The 21,311-nt window shown below is 40.3% G+C and overlaps 2 protein-coding genes across 3 annotated transcripts; one reads left to right on the top strand and one right to left on the bottom strand.

Moving 5' to 3' along the window:
* Positions 1-6,423: 6,423 nt before the first annotated feature.
* LOC136439056 (SWI/SNF-related matrix-associated actin-dependent regulator of chromatin subfamily B member 1-like) lies at positions 6,424-15,981 on the bottom strand. Of its 2 annotated transcripts, XM_066434206.1 has the most exons (10): positions 15,848-15,981; positions 14,962-15,070; positions 14,124-14,162; positions 12,808-12,937; positions 12,003-12,137; positions 11,464-11,591; positions 10,866-11,032; positions 9,919-10,109; positions 7,860-7,991; positions 6,424-7,374 (listed from the first exon to the last, which is right to left on the bottom strand). In XM_066434206.1, exons 1-10 carry the CDS (start codon positions 15,926-15,928, stop codon positions 7,335-7,337), a joined length of 1,152 nt encoding a protein of 383 aa, XP_066290303.1. In that variant the 5' UTR covers positions 15,929-15,981; the 3' UTR covers positions 6,424-7,334. The 2 variants fall into 2 exon arrangements, with proteins under 2 accessions (XP_066290303.1, XP_066290312.1); XM_066434215.1 differs by lacking the exon at positions 14,124-14,162.
* Positions 15,982-16,167: 186 nt separating this feature from the next.
* LOC136439068 (uncharacterized) lies at positions 16,168-20,844 on the top strand. The gene is made up of 5 exons (XM_066434227.1): positions 16,168-16,490; positions 16,835-16,939; positions 17,146-17,215; positions 17,949-18,139; positions 20,102-20,844. The coding sequence occupies exons 1-5, from the start codon at positions 16,194-16,196 to the stop codon at positions 20,213-20,215; spliced, it is 777 nt and encodes a 258-aa protein (XP_066290324.1). The 5' UTR covers positions 16,168-16,193; the 3' UTR covers positions 20,216-20,844.
* Positions 20,845-21,311: the final 467 nt, after the last annotated feature.

Below are 21,311 nucleotides of genomic sequence, written 5' to 3'. Positions count from 1 at the left end.
TAGCGAACAACTACTACACATGTACTCCAGCAACTGGATAAGATTTTGAAGTTAATTGAGTAACTATTTTGAGCGTATCTTATTACCTGGATGTCTAACCTTTATCAACGTAGTCGAACAATGTTCATATAGTATGATTATCACGGATAAGGGTCAACCTTTCACAACATAGGAATATTGTTCGTTCGTTCTGCACCTTCTCGATCACGGGACACCCAAGTTTACGTCCCTTCCGAAAGACGGATGCAGCCCCAACCTGAGATGTCATGACCCCGGATTGAACCGGGCTTTCCCAGTTACCAACTAATTGGAACCAGGAGCTCAACTGTGAGGCTGCTACTTGGTACTGATACTGGCAGTAAAAAGGATATTTATGATTATGACACAAATATTAGCATAAACAGCAATAATCTGACGCCATAAATAAAGATGACACAAATAAAAGGGCAGCGCTATGACGTGCAGCTGTTTACGTCAGATAACGTTATAGGCGTTGGTTAAGTCTACTTCACACCCACCTTTTGATTTATGAAATTACAAATCCTTCATTTTGCACGTTGTAAATTCACAGAAAACAAACATGGGAAAGTTTAATATCGAAATGGATAGGAGATATTTGACATGTTAATAGGCATAGGCATGAATGTGTCCTTCAAAATGTAGCTGTCTTGCTACGGAAAATACTGTCTTATATCATTTTCTGCGGTTGGATGTGTCACAGCCTGCTCGGACGGCGATCCAACAAATAGTTTACATAGATGTTAATTTTGAACATAATTAACAGGCAGGTGTACCGTCTATAAAGCCCCATGTGCCTCAATTATAATTTATTTGAAACTTTCACCATTTAAGAAAGCTAAGACTACAATACACCCTGTGCGGTGGCGCTGTTACTACTTACAAACATGTACTAAAACATTATTGGTAAGAGTTGAAGTATTAAGATTTGATTCCATTAGGGGTTACGTTTGCTGACAAAATTGAATCACCTTTCGTCCGTTTCCAAAAAATAAAAAGAAGTCTATGACTCAAAAACTTATCTTTATTTTTTGGAAACGGACGAAAATTGTGACCATACTGTATACGTAAATCGTTACAAAGAAGCAACAAAAATACAGAATTTGTTGTTTGGCATCCCATGTTCTGTACGTTCAGTCATTTGTCGTAAAACCTTTCTGGTCACTTTGATTTCATAATGAAGGCAATTTCTTTCATGCCCAACTTTTTTTTTTGGAGAGGGCTCAGAGGATCACTACAATTAAAGTCAAGTCAAGTTTATTGCACAACAATTGCAACAGGTAGGAAAATTTGGAGGTGCGTATTTTCGCTACCATTTTCTAGTCACTGTTCGAAGAATGTTCTCGTAACTGCAACAGGTACAATGTACGGCAAATAAATGGAATAACAACAACTACGGAATATTCATACTGGTGAACTAAACAACTCATCTAACATTATTACTAGATACATAAGATAATGGAATTATATATTTCACATTATGGAACGGCTTCTCTTTTGCATAGTATTATATATGTATCAGCCTAGGTAGACAGATATAGAGGTAGGACATGTTAGAAGTACATTGAATATTTCTCTACTTGTTCCAGGTAGTGTTATAAATGTGAAGTCGCAAATTAGACTAGAAACACGCAATACAATGTCTGTATTAGATATAGCTCCATGCTGTAATTATCGTAGCCGGATTGCACTTGATGTAGAGTTATAGTATATAATTAGAAATATTCTTAGATTACAATAAGCCTAGAAACATGCAACTCTAAGTATTAGTTCCATGTTGCAATGGCCGTAGATCACACTGGATACAGTCTTATAGTAAGTAGACATATTTTTATATAGAACTATATTGTTACCTTCGCCGAGAAGGTTATGCAGAGGGTAGCGTTTGTTTGTCTGTTTGTCTGTCTGTTTGTTTGTAGTGGCACAGAATAACTCAAGAACGCCTTGATGGATTGTCTTGGTATTTGGTATGTTGGTAGGTTTTGATGTGACCTAAAAACGATTAGATTTTGGGCCCCCTAGCGGCTTCTTACGGTACTGCAGCGGAACTTCCTGGTTTGATATCTCGTGTTCTGGACATGCTATGGAAGTTATTTTTGAGTGGTAGATAGATCTTTGGACAGAGAGTAAGTGGTGTGGGTTTGGGCCCCCTAGCGGCTTTTTTGGAGCTGCAGGAGCAGGTTTTGCGTCTGACTTTGAAAGGGAATAACTCAAGAAGGGCTTGATGTATGGTAATGATTTTTGGTAGGTAGATAGCTTAAGTGATGATGTACATGATTAGACACCTCTTATGCAAATCAGTATCTAATTTGCACAATTAATGAGGAAAGTTTATACATCCGCCAAATTCCATGATAGGACTCTGAAACATGTGACATATGTAACTGAGGAAGAGAGAAATATTAATTGATATGAACTATGCAAATGAAGACCTCATTTGCATAATTAATGAGGAAATACTATAACAAGATGGGCTTGATGGATGGTCATTATTTTTGGTATGTAGATAGCTTGTGTGATGCTTAGTATGATTGGACAATAATTATGCAAATCAGATTCTAATTTGCATAATTAATGAGGCAACTTTAAAAATCCACTTTCTTCCATGATATGACTATTCAAATTGTAACTGAGGAAGAGAGAAATGTTTATAGATAGAAAATATGCTAATGTGGGCTAATTTGCATACTTAATGAGTAACTTCTCCAATTCCACACTGGCAAATGACGGCAATTTCATACATTCAATCCTTTTTTTTGGCATCGGGACGTTATGTGAATGTAAAAATCGTTGAATCAAATTATGCTAATAAGGGCCTCATTTGCATAATTAATGAAAAATATCAGCATAACCTTCTTTGTTGAGCTCATAATTTGTTAAGCTCATACTTTGGACATGTTATATTTTAAGACAATCAACTGGTATGATTTATAATTGATGAGAAACACTCCTAATACATCAGTCATAAAGGTTAAAATCATTTGGCGAAGGTATGAGGTCGTGGAACTCTAGTTACCTATGCTTTCTGTTAATTGCCATACATTGTCACTAGTGCAATCGTTGTGCAATAAATCATTCAATTCATTCATTCAATATTTTCTTCTTATATGTAATCATCAATCTTCTCCTAATCAATAAGGCTTCAAGCCGTAGCTCTCCAGGGAAACTTGTCCGAGGGAGTGTTGGAAGCGTAACTCGGCCCGTCCCCTAATTGGAGCTCCTCTAACAGCCCCGAGTGCCACTCTCCCTCTCTCCCGCCGCAGTCTTCAGCTTGAAGAGGCTCGGCAGGGGGGCACAAAACACGCCAGGGCTCGGGAGGAATGACGTCATATACAAGCAGATGTGGGGTGGCAGGTATACTTTCGAAATTTTTTGTAAATGCAGAAATGTTCGCGGTGGTTTTATGTTCGCGGTTTTCACGGCGACCGTTTCACAGCGAACATGAAACCACCAAATTTTTGTCCTATATTGTAGAAGTATGTACTATAGCGCTGCCGCGAACTTAAAACCACCACAAACACTCCATTTTTCCCTTATCGCGAAATAAAAACCACGCGAAATTAAATACATTTACAGTAGTCTGGCGGTATCACAACATCAGTTGACTCGTATCGCGTACATTTTGTTTCTTTCTAAGACAAATGTTGAGTCAATCCCAAGTTTCTCTTACTATGATTCAACTGCCCTTTTTTAATATATAACTGGCCTAGATTTAAGAAATAAGTAGCTTGTTTGATTGATTGATTGATTGTTCAGCATAACAGGTAAACCGCCTTTAGGCGTAACACACCAGTTTTGTACAGTAAGGTGTGATCCGCTCACACTTCTTAGTAGTGGATGGTGTGAATTCATAATATTCCGTATAACTGGTATGAAATCCGTAAAATTCGTATGCCAATACCTCTGAAACAACCTAAACAACTTCTGACAAGTGCTCCAACAATCGATAGGTGTTTTCACTCCGCCTGACGCCGAGTAGGTCTCCACGCTCCATTTCTGCTGTCCTGAGCAGGTTGTCGACGTCCTTTTGTGCGCCGCTAGTAGCTCGGGAGGGGCGAAACGAGCTATCAAGTTACAAATGTACACCTTCAAGTTCGGTCACGGTGAGTTGTGATTGTGTTAAGACTTTGCACGACAAAAATAAGTTCATATGTGTTGACCAAAAATTCATTGTCAGCGTTATGAAAAAATCGCAGTCAGCTAGAAACGACGCAGTTTCAACTAAATCCTAAATATACCTTCCCGATTCTTCGAATACTACTTCCATTCACAGGCATAGCATGTCTTTTGTGACGACGAATATTCCAAGCTCCACTGTCCCGAGCAGGTTTTCCACATCCTTTTGTGCGCCGCTAGTAGCGCGAGAGAGCCGTAGTGACGAGTTCTCAAGTTACAAACGTACACCGTCAAGTTTAGCACTACTGTTCGGTCACAGTGAGTTGTGATTGTGTGGAGACTTTACATGACTAAAAATAAACATTCATAAGTGTTGGCCGCAAATTAATTGTAAGCGTTATGAAACAATCGTAGTCAGCTAGACACAACGCCGTGTTAACTAATTCCTAAATCAACCTCCTCGATTCTTCGAATTATTTTTCTAAAAATTCTACGTCCATTCACAAGCATAGCATGTCTTTGTTACGTGTTACGACGAGGCTGTAGCTTAAAAGCCAGCCTGCACGCGTGTGTGCACATATGCATGCAGCCATAGACTCAGTGTTTGTTTGGAACGGGATATGAAGGAAATAAATACCACAAAGCCCAGGGGAAACAATTTCACAGAAAAGACATTTCAGACTCTTACATGTATATTCTCAGTAGATTAAAGCTCTGTTATGACCCTTGCATTTCTCAGAAAAAGCGGATGTTAATTCCCAGCGCGTATTCCCTGTGCAAAGCGGCCAACTCTTCAATTTGAGAAGCTTCTCAACGTCGTTCTAATGTCAGTACATACGACAGACAAAATATAGATATTTTGGAGTAAATTTGCGGAATCACTATCAGTACAAAGCGATTATTCAGTGGCTCTAGAAGTCTAGATCGTTGTATGTTTTAGAAAGGGACATTGAAAAAAAGAGTGACTCCAGGCAATAGTTTAAAAACGGAAATGTTCGGGTAGTTTTACGTTCTCGGATCAAACATGGGGGTAGGCGGGCTGAAAACAGAAAAGTTTGCTAAAATTTCCCCATTTACAGTATTATTTCTACAAAATCATGAACAAGATATATGTAATTTCTACTGACTGGTCGCATTGCCACTACATCACAACATCCAATATTCTAAAGATATTACTAAATTGGAATATTACAACTTTCCCATACAATCAGGGTATCGTGTAGTCTAATATCATAACAGTAAACAAGGCGCCGCCATTTCAAAAAGTTTACACAAAACACGTTGTCTCTTGTATCAGGATAAAGATGCCATCTACGTCTACTACAGTGACAGTTACAGGGCGTATAATGATTTCTGAGTCATGTTTACAAAACAGGTGAAGGCACTGAGGGGATATTATTATTCAGCGTTGTTCCATTGTTCTGCCTTATTCATAGGTGATACGCCTTTGGGCATGGTCTTATCATACTGTGCTGAAACTGTAAACCAATTTTAGAACAATGTAGAAAGTGGGTATCAAATTTGATGAATTTTGAAATTATAGCCTAGGAAAAAGTTGTGTGTTTCCGGTTTCCCGACTAACCCTAGCTCAAACCTGACGACCCTGGTCAGACACTTTTGCAACCAGGGAAAATAGACGAGATTGTCAAAAGGGAAAATAATTTGATGGAGTTTTACTTAAGCTGGCCATTGAAGTTCACACTATATGTATATGGCCACACAGAGTCCATGGGGAATTGGCAAGTTCTTTGATGTCTGTGTGGGCGCACCCACCATAGTATTGATAGCAGACTAAACCCCTTGGTAAATCATCAATGTCTACTGTTTTCCTGTAGTCATTTGAATATAGTAGAGTGTCAGGAAGTGAATGGGATAGTCTGTAATTGCAGACTGACAGGAAGTGTAGGTCAAATTTAAGTAAAAATGGTCCCCAGTGGCTTCCACAGCTAGGAATGTTGGGGGGTGGGGACACCGACAGCAAGTTAGATAAAAAGTAGAGAAATTCACAATGAGGCCAAACCAATTTAATTTCTTGGTTAACAGAATTTAAAAAAAAATGCTACATTGGAAAATCAACATGAAAACAAAATCTCAGATAAAAGCCTATACTTTGGTGCACACAGTTTCAGGGAGTGAACAGGGTCAGGTGCAAGTTTTCACCCCAGCCTTCTGTTTTAATGATGTGCTAATATCTAAAAAAAATCTGTTAACCAAGAAATTAAATTGGTGTGGGCTAATGAATAAAAGAAATTCACCAACACTAAAAATATTTCAGAGATGCAAAATATCTTCTATTTCTTGTTTTCTTTTTTTATTTCAAAACTCCTACTTACAGTTCTCTGACATACTTTCTTAAGTATACTACATGGCCACTTCCAAGTGAAGATCTTTGAGTATTACAATTTACATGAAAGCACAAACAACTACTGACATCATACAGTCATAATACATGGAGTGCTTATAGTTTTCTGGATAGAAACAACATTCTGCTATGTTTCATAATGTTACATAGTACATAGCACTTCACAGTGGTCCCTCAGACTTGTAGTTACTCCAGGAAGAGTAGCTCCATACTATGTATGTAGCTAATGGAGGAAAATAAAGTATCCAAGTATCCAAGACAACCGATTTTACAACATTCAACTTTCTGTTGAAGTTAAGGCCCCCTTTCCACTAGACAACAATCACTGATGAGCGACCATACAGAGACCAAAATTTGATTTGATTTATCCTTGATTTCATAATTGGAATAGGATGCAAGATACAAAAGTATGATTTAAAAGACAACACACAGAATGTAAAAAAAACTGCTCTTCCTCTATGGAATACAGGTCGCACCTGGGGCAATTGTCGTATTGAGGTCACCTTGGCGCCAAAATGGCAGCCTCCAGACCCTTGCAATTCAGCCCCGTCGGGTAGTAGTCGGTCAACCCAAAACCCCTCAGTGCTGTGCGACAGCGTCCTGTCAAGTAATAACTGACAGCCCAGCTGCTAAGCTGAGGACTGGGGCTATGCATAGAAAGAAAATACATTGAGCAACTTGTCAGGTTACTCAGCAGTTACAGCCTCTAGTGGAGAGGGGTTGTTTTATAAACTGACAAAATTGAAAGTGACCGTTTATAATAGTGACAGACTGACAGTTTTCATGTATGCTGTCTTCTCTTTCCTTTCCCTCTCAGCGTAGAAGCTCAGTTGTTTCCCTACCAGGATGGCGCCGTGTTGGCGAGTCTTCTCATTCTCCTGAAATTCGAGACAAACAGATATCGTCATGATTCACACAATCATACAGTTATTCCACTAATGCTCTTGTCACACATTGCCGACCATGACCTTTCGACCATCCACAGACCATGGTTGGGAGTTAGATGTCAGCAAGGTCATCTGTGGTTGGGAGGTAGTCAGCAATGTTTTCTTCTAGTCTTAAAAAGCTTTCTTGCAAGTGTGTTTTCGTCTTTTTCAGATCAAATTCTACAATCTATGAAGGGTTTTGGATGGTTTAAAATGAAAAAGAGTTGATTTCTTTGTTTTAATTGAACTTGAAGATTTACTGAATTTTATGAGAGTGACGCAGTGTTTTTGTGAGCTTCTAGGGCTCGGACTGAGATCTTTGGCTCAAAATATAAGGTTGCGCACTGCGCTACTTGGTTTTGGAATTAACTTGCGGCAACCAAAATAGTGTTGCCTGCGCAACTGCACAACTGGGGATTTCGCACCCTGCTACCCACCTTGTATTTCTATCTTGGTCGCGAATCTTCTTCTCCATCTCCGCGTCCGTCAGCGTCTCGAGGAAGGGGCACCACTGGTCGGCCTCCCCCTGGTTACGCACCGCGATCTCAACCGTCGGCAGCGGCGCCTCGCTGTAAGGCACATGGGTAACAGGGAGAGAAATGATATTCTCTATCAGGCTTTGCCAAAAAATGGCGGATGTCTTAACCTCTTGAGAGCTTTTAATAGCTCAACTGTTACTCTAAAAGTAGAGGTTGAGGGGGGGATTGTTACTGTAGTTCTTGAGAATTTTGTGGTGGTTTTATGTTCATGTTTTTTGTGGTAACTGCCTATCCGTGAACTTTCCATTACTGTACAGTATGTGACTATACTGCTACCGCGAACTCAAAACCACCGCAAACTTTAAATTTTCTCCCTGCTGCGAAATTAAATCCCTGCAAACTTAAAGGCATTCATAGTACCTTTTCCCATTGCCTTGCTTTCTGTATCAACTTCAGAAAGTGGAACAATAAAAAAAAGGTAACTTTCTCCCTATTCAATCTCTGCAATACATATGAGTTTGAAACTCTGGCTCTCTGGCTTTCATAATTTCAACTTAAATCGTGTTACATTGATGTGTGAAAGTAAATAGAACTACAAAACATTGGAAAGCAAAACAGAATCATCCTGATATTCTATAGAACTAGCTTATTTCATTAGGCATTACAGGGTTTTGTTAGAAAATGGGCCTTCAATATGTCCCCTGCAGCAGGTCACACAACATCCTCAGGTATGTTTCTTTGTATGTTAAGAACTTAGAAATTACAGAAATCATTATCACTCCAGCATCTTAAAGGTTCTGCAGAACTGAAGCAGGTTGAAGATGTATACAAGGAACACCATAGTCACCTTTGCCCCCTCCAGGGAGATTTGAGCAAAAAGAAGAGTAAGCGTGCAAAGAAAAAAGAAAGAAGGGATGTCCAAAAAGCAACAAGAAAAAATCGTACAGCCACAAGATGAGGCCTATACAGGCAGGTGCTAAATACAAACCGCAAAGTAAAATTCACCCAGCATTGAAAGTAAAAAGTGCTGATTTGTGTATGTGTATGCATATTTCCATGCTTGAGACTGTACTATGTGTGTGAAGCTATTTATGTGTGCGTATACACATGTGTGCATGCCTGTGTGTTCTTTATGTGTGCCTGTATGTAAGTGTGTGTGTCCATGTGTGTCTGTGTTTGTATGTATTTGTGTATGTGTGTATGTGTACTGTGTGTGTGTCTATGTATGTATGTATGTGTGCATGTATGTGCATGTTTGTGTGTGTGTGTGCATGTGTGAATGTATGTCTGAATGTGTGTGTGTGTGTATGTGTACACATGTAAAAGCAAATGGATTACAGCAGGCATTGTTGTGTCACCAGTTTTCATATTCAAAACACTACAATGTACATTAATTAACTGCTGCTAAACATTTCAGAAAATTTGTGACATTTGAAACTTTACTAGAAACAAAAATACCAAAGACACTGATGTCCAAGACACAAGGGGATTGACTTGTGCAATGGTTAGAATGTTAGACAGTGTTGAGTCAGTGCATACAAACCTCCACCAAGACAGCAGCATTTCTATTTCATAGACCTTCACAAGATTACAGAAGTGCCCTCTAGCAGCAAATTGCTAAACTACAAAAAGACCACACTAACAGTCTAAAAATCACTACAGTAGGATTCAAAATCAATCATGAAATGTTCCGGAAAAAAAAAGAAGCAGCCTCCTTCGTCATAAAATTCCATAATGATTCATAGCTAATCAAGGAAGAGGACATCATAAAAATAGAGGACTGGGTGGAAAAGTTGCATCTGACAATACTCTGTGTGTCCAGAGTTTCCCCTCAATTTTGCAAGGTATTCGTGTTGATCTTCAAATCTATCATAATTCTTTTTTAATCTGACAAATTAAATTGGTGTGGATCAATTGCTCTATTCACAAGTGACCTTGAATATTTTTCTCACAGGACAGTGAAAACATCACACAAATAAACAAACAAACAAACAAATGAGGTTCTGCTGATAGCTACCTGAAAGCGTAGGTTCTCTGGTGCCAGCTAAGCTGTCCACGTATACTGTAGGCAATGGCCGTGACGAACTCTCCGCCGAGGCCCAGCTCCTGACACAGTTTCAGCGCAAAGGTTTCCGGACTGTTGTCCTTTTCCGACATGTCCCACTCAAACTGGTCCACAAGAGAGATGTTTCCAACATGGATGTTCAACTGTGAGAAGAAAGTTAGTAGAAACAGATTAAACTGGACATCTCATTGTACTGCGTGAAATTGCACTAGACATTTGCAAAGTGGCGCAAATCTTTTTGCATTCACTAAATGGTACAAATGGGCGCAAAACGGTGCAATCACTGCAAATTTCTTTGATGAACTGTAAGTGTATGCATGGGTTTCTAATTCAGTGGCAGCACCACAATTTTCAAAGTTATCTTGTATCTTGTTTGGAACAGAAACTAAGAATGTGATGATTCTGGGCATGGCCATTTTGTTTGTAGAGGTCACTTATCTGACCCATGCATCACAAGTCAGTGTCAACACCAGAGAAAATTGGCCCAAACCTGTTGTGTTTGAGGAGGTGCATTGAGCACATTAAAGGAGAAGGGCTAGCAACCCCTCCCTGTAAAAATATACCCTGCTACTGAAACAGCAAGGAAACTTACTGTCCTATATCCAGGGCTGTCTCCAGGACCCGTCCTTCTGTCCCTGGGCGGAAATTTGCTTGTTGGGACGGAAAAAAATTCAACCCCTTCTGTCCCCAAAATATCAATTTCATGAGATAAAACTGATGAAAATATATTCTTTTAAGCTTAAAATGACAAATTCAACAATGAAAATTTAAAAAATTGGCTCCCAAGCAATGAGTGAGATGGAAAAAAATTTAAAGCTGGAGACAGCCCTGCTTATGTCACTAGGCACTGCAAGGGTCTAAACAAAACATGAAGGAGAAAATCTAAAAGAATCCCAGACCTTAAGGATGACTCTCTGGTCCTTCTGCTCCTCCAGGATGTTGTCTGTGGGGTAGGCTTCTATCTGAGTCTTGATGGCCTGGGCGATGGCAGGGACAAACGACAGAGACGGCAGCTCCAAGTCATCGCACAAGATCTCCCCAAACTGCTCCGGAGTGATGATTTGTTCTGTGGAAAGGAAGAGTATATCAACCATATTGTGATGGACAGTGAGGCCCAAGAAAATCCTTGACATGACTGTGGAGGGCGTGAAGTTAAAGTTCAGTCACTGTGAAAATGTCCATTTTCCTTACACTGTGAAATTTTGCTACAGTGAAGATAAAGTGAATTACAGTATTCTTTTTCCATATAATACCAACCATTTCTGTTCCATGTGAAAGTGTCCCTGAGTGTGTGCCCATCTATCTCCATGTCCAGTTCCATGTAGAGTTGATATGAACCGTTTTGTTATAGGTGAAGGTGTGCCTAACATGTACAGATACAGACAGCTATATTTCTGTTGAGTTGATATGAACTGTTTTTGTTCCATGTTAAGGTGTCTCAAACATATACAGATACAGACACTACATGAGACTATTCTTTTTCTATGTGATACCAACCATTTTTGTTCCATGTGAAGGTGTCCCTGAGTTTGTGCCCATCTATCTCCATGTCCAGTCTGATGGGGATCAGCACCTCGGCCTGCGCCGCGTTCTCATGTATGATGGACGGATCGTGGTCATCAAATCTGAAAATATTGTTTTATCAGCATGAAGGCTGCAGAAAACTGATACAAATGTACTTCAACAAGAGACACTGGAAAAGGGCTCGAGGGAAACTGGATAGGGCAATGGATGACAGATTAATGTGGCATGAAATCTGTAGTCCCAACTAAGTTCCAACTTACAAATGTCTTTTGACGATGGTGAATTGATTCCTCCTAACTATTGAAAGATTGGTTGGGGCTGCACCAGTCTTTCGGAAGGGATATGAGATGCGGATCCTGTGTTTGAGGAGGTGGCCCAAACACGTTAAAGTGGAAGAGCTAACAACCCCTCCCTGTAAAAATATACCCTACTGCATAAACAGCAAGGAGACTAACTGCCCTGTGTGCCAATAGGTACTACAAGGGTATGAACAAATAGCCTGATGCACTTACACGAGAGGGAAGGTGCGTATCTTCTTGGTTGCGATCCTGTGTCTGTTGACGGCAGTGGAGCAGGGCACAGCGTCCAGGTGGTGGGAACTGTTGGGCAGGGCTGGGACCCAGTTACTCCGCTTAGGCTTTGCATCTCTGCGGGGAGAACAGCGCCCAGTTAAATCAAACTGGTAGTAGCCTGCAGAGTTTACATTTCACAGACTAAGGGAGAGTACCATTTCATCCAGGTGCTTGAGTAACTAATTTTGGCGTATCTTTTTTATTACCTGTATGTCTAACCTTCATCAACGGAGAGCACCATGGTCAATCAAACATATACTGGTACACAATTTATGCCACATATGAAGATGCTACAATATAGAGACCTGGCCTGCCCATTTGGGACAACATGCTTCAATGCTGGTCACTATACACATGGAATGATCAGGGCTCAAAGTCACTTTTGCCTTTGATGTACAGAACCCAAATCCTAACAACAAAATTTGAAATAAGCTATGCGATAAAATGTTTCTCTTTTTTCCTGACGCTTCAATGTCAAGAATGCGAAACATACTACTAGTAGTGTAATGTACGTTACCTTACATATACACGTGTATGGCCTCTGTCGGTCAATATTGAGCATGATAAAATCCTAATTCACATCAGCCCTACAGCATTGATTATGGCTAAACAGTCTTATATGAAAATGACAGTCTCTGCCACATACATAACAAAGGTAATCTGACGCAGTAAGCTGACCCTAAGTATATCAGTACTGTAATAGTGTACATAGCAAGTTACATCTGATACAGAGCAAAAGACTGACTTGATCTGTATGGGCTCGGTGTTGAGTGACACGGCCTTGTACTTCTCATCGTTCCCCTCCAGGATATCCTCCACCTCCAGCGCCCGCAGAAGGGTGATGTTGGTCGCCAGGCTGGTGTGACCAGAGTCACCTGGAACAGAGAACTCCCAGGTTACCCCCGGTGACCAGATCTCTTGTCCAGGGCACCCTGCACTCGGCCCCCTCATTGATAAAGCAGCCAGAGTTTCTTGATGGTTGTATTAATAATTGTAATGCAAGAAATTATTTGGCTCATAAAAATTAAATTGTGTACTTACCAGATGTCTTGTTTTAAGTGTTGATTCTGAGTTATGTTAGGTTGTTTCTTTTACTTATGGAAATGATTTCATGTATTTCAAAGTTAAAGGAACCTTAAACTTACTACTCTTTCATAACAAAAGGAAGGCAAAAAACACAGTCACTTGTTGAACGTGCAAACTTGAAAAGGCAAGGAACTTGCATGATGGATTATGAGAGCAATCCAAGCACGATGGGTGTCCTACGATACTACCTGTATCATAGTGTATGTGTGTAATAACTGTTTAGCCATCCCTATATTGGCGGATCTTGGCGATATCAGGAAACACTGCGAGTAAACTGGGACTCATTTGGCGGGGGACAAAACATTTGTGATAGTAAAAGTAACTAAAAGCCCTGGGTCTACTCCGCTAACAGGATGATAATACATGTACATACACAATGACATGCATATGTATATACAGCAACACAGATACAAATGGCGGTATGTATAACTCGTTGTGAGGCATGTTTGACATCACAAAATGCAAACAATACACACTGACTTTAGATACACAAACACAGCAACACAAATTGACAGACACATCTGGAGACTGTTGTTGACTAAGACTGGCCTAACATTTTAGCAGGGTGTTATGGGAAGCTAAAGTAGTCTGGGCAAGTAATTAATAAGCAATTTACTAAGTAACTAAGTTTGTGAAGGTACACTGAAATCACGCAATCCACACAGAAAGAAGGGTAAAGATCACGCTTTCATAAGCAGCATATTTGCAAATTTGTATTAATTGCAAAATGTTAACTAAAGGTCTCACAGTGGGAAAGGCTAAAATCAAAGAAAACAGGAGTTCTTGTCAGTTTCAAACAAGAAGGGAGAAATCCTAAAATGGCTGAATAGCACAAAAATGGAAGATTAGAAGTCAAATCAACATGGAATCATGAAAATCCAATTGAGGTGCGAAACTCTAGCCGCAGCTAATTTTGAGGGATCGCTTCTGATTGGAGGAACAGTAGGAGGAGACCACAAGAAACTCGATACACACCTACGCCTACTTTGGCTCCCTGTTCAAGTTGGGCTTGGGCTGCATTCAACAAGGACAATTAGACACAATGATATGATGAACACAGTAACACATGCATGGAAATGAGGGGACACAGGGACACTCTTGTATGATTCAATGCAACTACTTAGTCATGTCTAATTTGGACGTCAAGGCACAAGAGTAATAAACGGCACTGGAAAAAGGTAACTTCAGAATCAGCAGAACTAGTGAATGAAAGATTTGGAACACTTTTTAGAGATATAATAAAATGCATGTACTTTAAAATGTACAAATATGGGTCAAACTCAAAGGCTAGGGATGCTCTGTGGGATTCGACGTATCTGTACAAATTTACAAACTTGTATGTATTCACAGCATTGTATTTGTAACAAACTGAACAGGGAAAAGATAACTTCTGATTCTGAACAATTTCTAATGTTGTGAAGGAAGAATTTTGAAGACTTTTAGGAATCTAACAAAAGAACTTCAAAAAGTACAAATGTGAGTCTGGCTGTGTTTTGCAGAAAAAACTGGCATATCAAATGTTCTCTCCTACATGTTTGATCGCTTGAGGGCTTTGGATGCACAAACAGAATTTGTAAAACAGGGATAGATTTAGACTGTTTTTGGCAATGCCTAAGGGGCTATCCTAATTTTTAAATGAACTCTTTTTTGAACAAATTAAACCTTCTATATCTAGTTTTAGCGAACATTTGAAAAAGACAAGTGACAAAAGAAATGAAGGGACATTCTTGACTTAAACAAAAAATGATACATGTAAACTTACACTTACAGTAAGAACAATGGCACAAGTACATACAAGTCTTTCTCAACTTACTGAGAACTTCTGCGATTCTCTTTCTCTCGTCTATGGTGGCCAGTCGTCTCCATAGCGATGGGTACTTCTTGTAGAGAGATCCTCTGAACATTCGCAGGTAGTTCCCCACCTGGGTAACAACAGAACAGAAGTTACTAAGCTACTTCACGATTTACACTGCGCATGTGGGGGGTCAAAGTTGAAGGGACCTAACTTGTCAAAGCTTGTCTAGCGTGATACATGTACCATGATATTGTTAAGAAGTGTTTTGTTTATCATTTACGTCTCTGGGGCCTGAAGTGTCAAAGAATTATGCTTGTCTACTTCTGCTTGCCCAAATGTTGATTCGACATCAAGATGAACAGTTTTCAAAAATACTTTAGAATAACAAATATAATGGGAAAATATAATGGGAAAATATTTGCGGTGGTCTTATGGGAAAATATTTGCGGTGGTCTTATGTTCGTGGTTTTAACTTAAAACCTTAAACAGTACATCCATGCTTGGCAATTTCAACCGCGAACTTAAAACTACTGTGAACACTACATAATTTCTCCCCACCGCGAAATCAAATCCCTTTTACAGTAATCAGGGAAAAAAGCTACCGTACATCATTACCATGTTGTTGTTGTGTTGTTGTCCACGCATGCATTTTATTCCAAACGTTTAGACGTTTGAACAGCTCAAAAGACGTCGGTTGCTGAAATACAAACATCTACTCCGACTTTTCGTCTTTTACTTGCGGAATGAAGAAAATATAAAACTAGAACGTGATCTGAAAGCCAAAACAATCGCCCCCCTCCCCCATCAGAACAAAGGGATTTCTTGCAATGTATCGCTGGTGCAAAAACAACCAGAGATCGCCCCCTCTCGTTGTATCACTACTTAGCTTACAACAGTGGCTTACCTCCGAGCCGATCATGTACTTCTCGCCGCCATCCTCCAAGGAGAAAGACGCCGGTTTTTGTCCAAACGTTCGAGACGCCATTTTTTCACGCCGTCTTTTTCGCACAGCCTAGTGGGAAAATGTGATTAGCCTCTTCCACTTTATTCATAGGTGTGCTCCGGGAAAAAATAAATCCATGTATATAATTTCATTGAAAACACAGATACAATTTTTTATGCTTGATAATACAATATCGGTATTACAGCAAAATACATAGTTGACAAAGTGTCACAATTTTTTTCATATTTAATATCATTAATATAGAATTCTTGTCCCCTATATATGTAGTGTATTGTTCCTAATCAAAATGGAGGAAAACGCGGACTTTGCAAAATTGGAATCGGTAGAAAGAAGGAAAAGTGGCGGGGAAAACCTTTATCTCAGACTCTACCGAGCCAAAATGGCGCAGAATCCCGGCGCACACAGATTTTCGGATCCGAGCATGGATCAGACGGAGAGAGAGGCCCTGACGAGGTGGAACCGAGACTGCGACGATCGCACCTCGCCGCTCAACTTGCAACTTCTCTTCGCTTTCTCGGTGCCGAGTCGAGAGGCTTTGGATTTTATCGTCGGATTGAATCGCCGGGTTGTATCTGTTGGAGTGGTTTGTAATATGGACTCGGCTTTTCTTTGTTCTTGCAGCTTTTTGAACATTTTTGAAGTGGAATGTTCTTTTAATTCGACGCACCCGAGAGAAAACCGTAAGATACCTGTACATGTAGACTATTGTATTCATGTCAATTACGAATTTTTGGCACTATTGACTGAATGTTCTTTTCAGAAGCCATGCTGTATCTAAAATGCATTTTGTACATAAGAATTTTTTATGAATAAAAATAGAAAGGACTTTACCATAGGCGTTGAAAGCTTGGCTTTGTTAGTATTAGTTCACAATTGTAACTTTTTGTGACGACTGACGTATACACTACATACAGTTGCTTTTTGCAGGGTGTCGGCTACTGGGAATTTTTGCTGCAACAGAGAGGATGCGATGTCCTAGCGTTCGATTCTAATGAACTCTATCCTGAGGGCCTGCATTACATCGATGTTAAAGTAAGAAGAAACTTTGATTATTTTTTGCAGTATCACTGGCTCTTTTGTATGCGTAAAGAACTAGAAACCAAACATTTCTGCGACATATTACATAGCAAACAAGTTGCGTACATTTTCAAAAACTACATTTTCAATTAAACGTTATGTGTCTGTTACTACACCTTGCAAACTTTTATAGGCTCTTTTTTACCGTTACTTCCTTCAAGAAAGGAGGCCCAGAAGTCTTAACGTCTCGTGGTGACCGAGCATTGTTTTTGGCGTGGCCTGATTCAGATGGTAAGTCAATACATGTTGTTATTAATTGCAAACTGCATGAATATTGGTAATATGATCACACTCACACTCACTCACTATCCGGTTTATCGTCTGGCATAAACCAATAAATCAATGCTAAGATTTACGTATGAGATGACACCTACGTGTGACTAAGCCTATAAGTATCACAGCATAAATCTGTTTATGTTGTTTTTTTGTTCCTCATACCACAATATTAATGTAGTTCAATACAAAGAAAGCAGCTTTCTTTCAAAATCTCAATCTTGTGTCTGATTGAAGCAGTTAGTTTCCCGTTATTTTTCATATCGTTGTTAGATTTTAAAAACGGCAATTCGTTCCTTGATCAATATCCTTACATTCGCATTACTCGTGTACTTGATTTGATTTGTTTTGATCTTGTTATCGATTTGATATATAGCTTAGTCTCGTGCAAATTTTTTCTTCATATGCGTTTTAGTTTTGTGCTAGTTTTGTAAAAAAAAAGATCTATGTATCTTAGTTTTGTATCTTATTCTTATGTACGCCTTTATATGTATTTTAGTTGTACTCTTGTCGTAAACATCTCAATGTGCTTTGTGAAAGTTGTACTGAATTTTGTATATTGTTGAGTTACTAGGGCTAACCCTTTGTAACAGCCTTCGGCTAGTTCAGTAAGTAGTTGGGTAGCCTAGGCTGTACGTTTTTCTACAGCCAAATAAATAAATGAAGTTGTATAATTTTTTTCTTTAAACAGAGTCCTCCACACTGTCTACCGATTGTCTGAACCATTACAACGGTGACGTCATCATCCACGTCGGAGAACTGTTCGGGGAGACTCTATCGTCCGATCCCTGGGGCCAGTCCACGTCCAAAGCGTTCCAGCTGGATCTCGGCGAGCGGTTCCGTTGCGTGACCCGGATGCAGTTGCCCAACTGGCCGGGTCACATGGTTGCAGACCACAGTATTTCTCCTATAGGGATTTACATAGTTAAGGATCCCAAGGTGAGATGCTTCGACGCTTGAAAATTTATATAAAGGTGCACAATTAGGGTACCAGATTTTTATATGCTTGACTTCAAGGTTCAATCTACAAAATATCTGCAAAATGAGATTAAATTTGCCGGCTCGTTCTCTTTTTAAAGCCACTTTGATATGACCCCAGCGGAGGTCACCGTACTGCAGGCGGCTTACAGTAGACGGGCGGTAACAATATCCAGGCGCGAATCCAACCCGACCGAACAAACATCGTAATCAAACTCGTACTGTCTCAAAACTGACGTATTCCTCTGCCATTCGCCACAGTTTCAGCCTCGCTAACGTGCACAGAAAAAAACTACGGCCTTTTCTAGCAATGCGACGCACTACTTCGTACCCGAACTACTATTGTCCACGGGGGTCGCCCATTAATACTGTGTTCTGCGACCTTAAGACGACCTTGACCTTGGTTTTCTTTTGTTCATTCAATGTAACAGGTCTAGTTGAAGAAGTGTACCAAAGCTTTTTGCAAACATCCGAACGGTTGCCGAGATATCGCTAGCTTTGCACTTCAGGACCCGGCATAGGGGTAGACCCAGGACAAGGCCAATATGACGGGCCATTTCGCGCTCTCATTATCTAGACAAAATTTGCTATTCTGGTGGGGTTTTTTTCGTGGAAGGTATCATTAGTGTATATTCTTAAGTTCTGAGTGATTTTAGGTCAGGTTCATGGTTAGTTACGACGCAGGGGGGGGGGGGGGGAGAAGCGGTGTCCGGGTCCACACCAAGTCCTATAGTTATAGGGGGCGGTCTTAGAGGCCGTTGCCATGGAAACGGCCGGTCTGGCGGCAACAAAAACGACCGATTTCAAGTGAGTCGACGTCAATTACTGATACACCAGTAAAATTTGACCGAATGCAACGTTTATGGCCAATCCCCGCTGGGGGTTAAGACGACCTTGACCTTGGTTTTCTTTTGTTCATTCAATGTAACAGGTCTAGTTGAAGAAGTGTACCAAAGCTTTTTGCAAACATCCGAACGGTTGCCGAGATATCGCTAGCTTTGCACTTCAGGACCCGGCATAGGGGTAGACCCAGGACAAGGCCAATATGACGGGCCATTTCGCGCTCTCATTATCTAGACAAAATTTGCTATTCTGGTGGGGTTTTTTTCGTGGAAGGTATCATTAGTGTATATTCTTAAGTTCTGAGTGATTTTAGGTCAGGTTCATGGTTAGTTACGACGCAGGGGGGGGGGGGGGGAGAAGCGGTGTCCGGGTCCACACCAAGTCCTATAGTTATAGGGGGCGGTCTTAGAGGCCGTTGCCATGGAAACGGCCGGTCTGGCGGCAACAAAAACGACCGATTTCAAGTGAGTCGACGTCAATTACTGATACACCAGTAAAATTTGACCGAATGCAACGTTTATGGCCAATCCCCGCTGGGGGTTAAGGTTGCAGACCACAGTATTTCTCCTATAGGGATTTACATAGTTAAGGATCCCAAGGTGAGATGCTTCGACGCTTGAAAATTTATATAAAGGTGCACAATTAGGGTACCAGATTTTTATATGCTTGACTTCAAGGTTCAATCTACAAAATATCTGCAAAATGAGATTAAATTTGCCGGCTCGTTCTCTTTTTAAAGCCACTTTGATATGACCCCAGCGGAGGTCACCGTACTGCAGGCGGCTTACAGTAGACGGGCGGTAACAATATCCAGGCGCGAATCCAACCCGACCGAACAAACATCGTAATCAAACTCGTACTGTCTCAAAACTGACGTATTCCTCTGCCATTCGCCACAGTTTCAGCCTCGCTAACGTGCACAGAAAAAAACTACGGCCTTTTCTAGCAATGCGACGCACTACTTCGTACCCGAACTACTATTGTCCACGGGGGTCGCCCATTAATACTGTGTTCTGCGACCACATGGACACGCTAACCCTCTGGAGGAGAATCCCGCCCGCTGTTGATTGTTATGGGGCGATGTTTCATTACGTAGATCTTCCACAGAAAAGATATTGGTCAGAGTGTTCTTCGTAGTCATCTTCATTGTGTAGCCTCTACCAGTCTCCAGACACGGGCTGGAAAGAGTAGATATAGGCCATATATACAGATAACATTCTAGAGTAGTTGGCCGGCCGATAGATACAGTTTGCGACTTGGCAAGCAATATTTATCAGCTGGCTAACTACTCCAGTATGTTATCTGTCTATATGGCCGATTTCTACTCTTTCCAGTCATGTCAAAAGCCTGGTAGATGCTAATGATTCTAGATTTGTGTATTTTTTCCCGATCTATCACATTTTCTTAAATATATAAATAGAAACTCTTTCATATAAAGCGATGGTCTCTATATGTGGCGACTCTATGGAGCTAATCAATTCTTCTAATGCTTTCACATTCTAACCAGACTACTGTGCAATATCAAACATGCGGATTTCATCATGTATCATACAAGTATATCTTACTTTTTTTCCAGTCACAGAGATATTCCGACCTTTTTCAAACACATCTTCATGTACTTTCAAAGTTAATTTCAAGACGAATACAGTATACAGTGTTTTAGTGCTTTTCAAACTGGGTTTAAATTCTACTTTATATTGTAAATTGACAAATATGATCATCTAAAGATTTATGTCATATTTGTAATAAAAAAAGACACCATTGCAGATGCAACGCTTACGTGTACATAAATGTTCAACCAAATCAATAAATCATGGCCTTTTCATATTATAAATCACTGCAGTACATGCCAATCCACAAAGCTAAAATTTACGCTGTCAAACAAGGATTTAGGTACCAAAGACTACACCATGGTATTCTGGTTCTAAAATGTTATATTGATGCAATATTATTGTTACAATTATCTTGAATCCGAACTATGCTACACTACACGTGAAGAGTGTATTAATTCATTCCACCTCCTGTTCCCGCCTCGTCAAATTTGATTTCTAAAAGTGCTAAAACATTAAGGTTTATTTTCAGTCTGTGTGTTACATCCTTTTCAATTCATGCCAGGTCCGCCACTCGACAAGCAACGACCCTGGCGTACCGGCCTGCGAGTCATCCACCAGACTGACTACGCCAGCTTTTGTTTAACGATCTCGCTCAATGCAAGGCCGTAAGAGGCCACATC

The sequence above is a fragment of the Branchiostoma lanceolatum genome, chromosome 1 (genome assembly GCF_035083965.1).
Source record: "Branchiostoma lanceolatum isolate klBraLanc5 chromosome 1, klBraLanc5.hap2, whole genome shotgun sequence".
In the NCBI taxonomy this organism is placed as follows: domain Eukaryota; kingdom Metazoa; phylum Chordata; class Leptocardii; order Amphioxiformes; family Branchiostomatidae; genus Branchiostoma; species Branchiostoma lanceolatum.
This window is presented reverse-complemented; position numbering and strand designations above follow the sequence as displayed.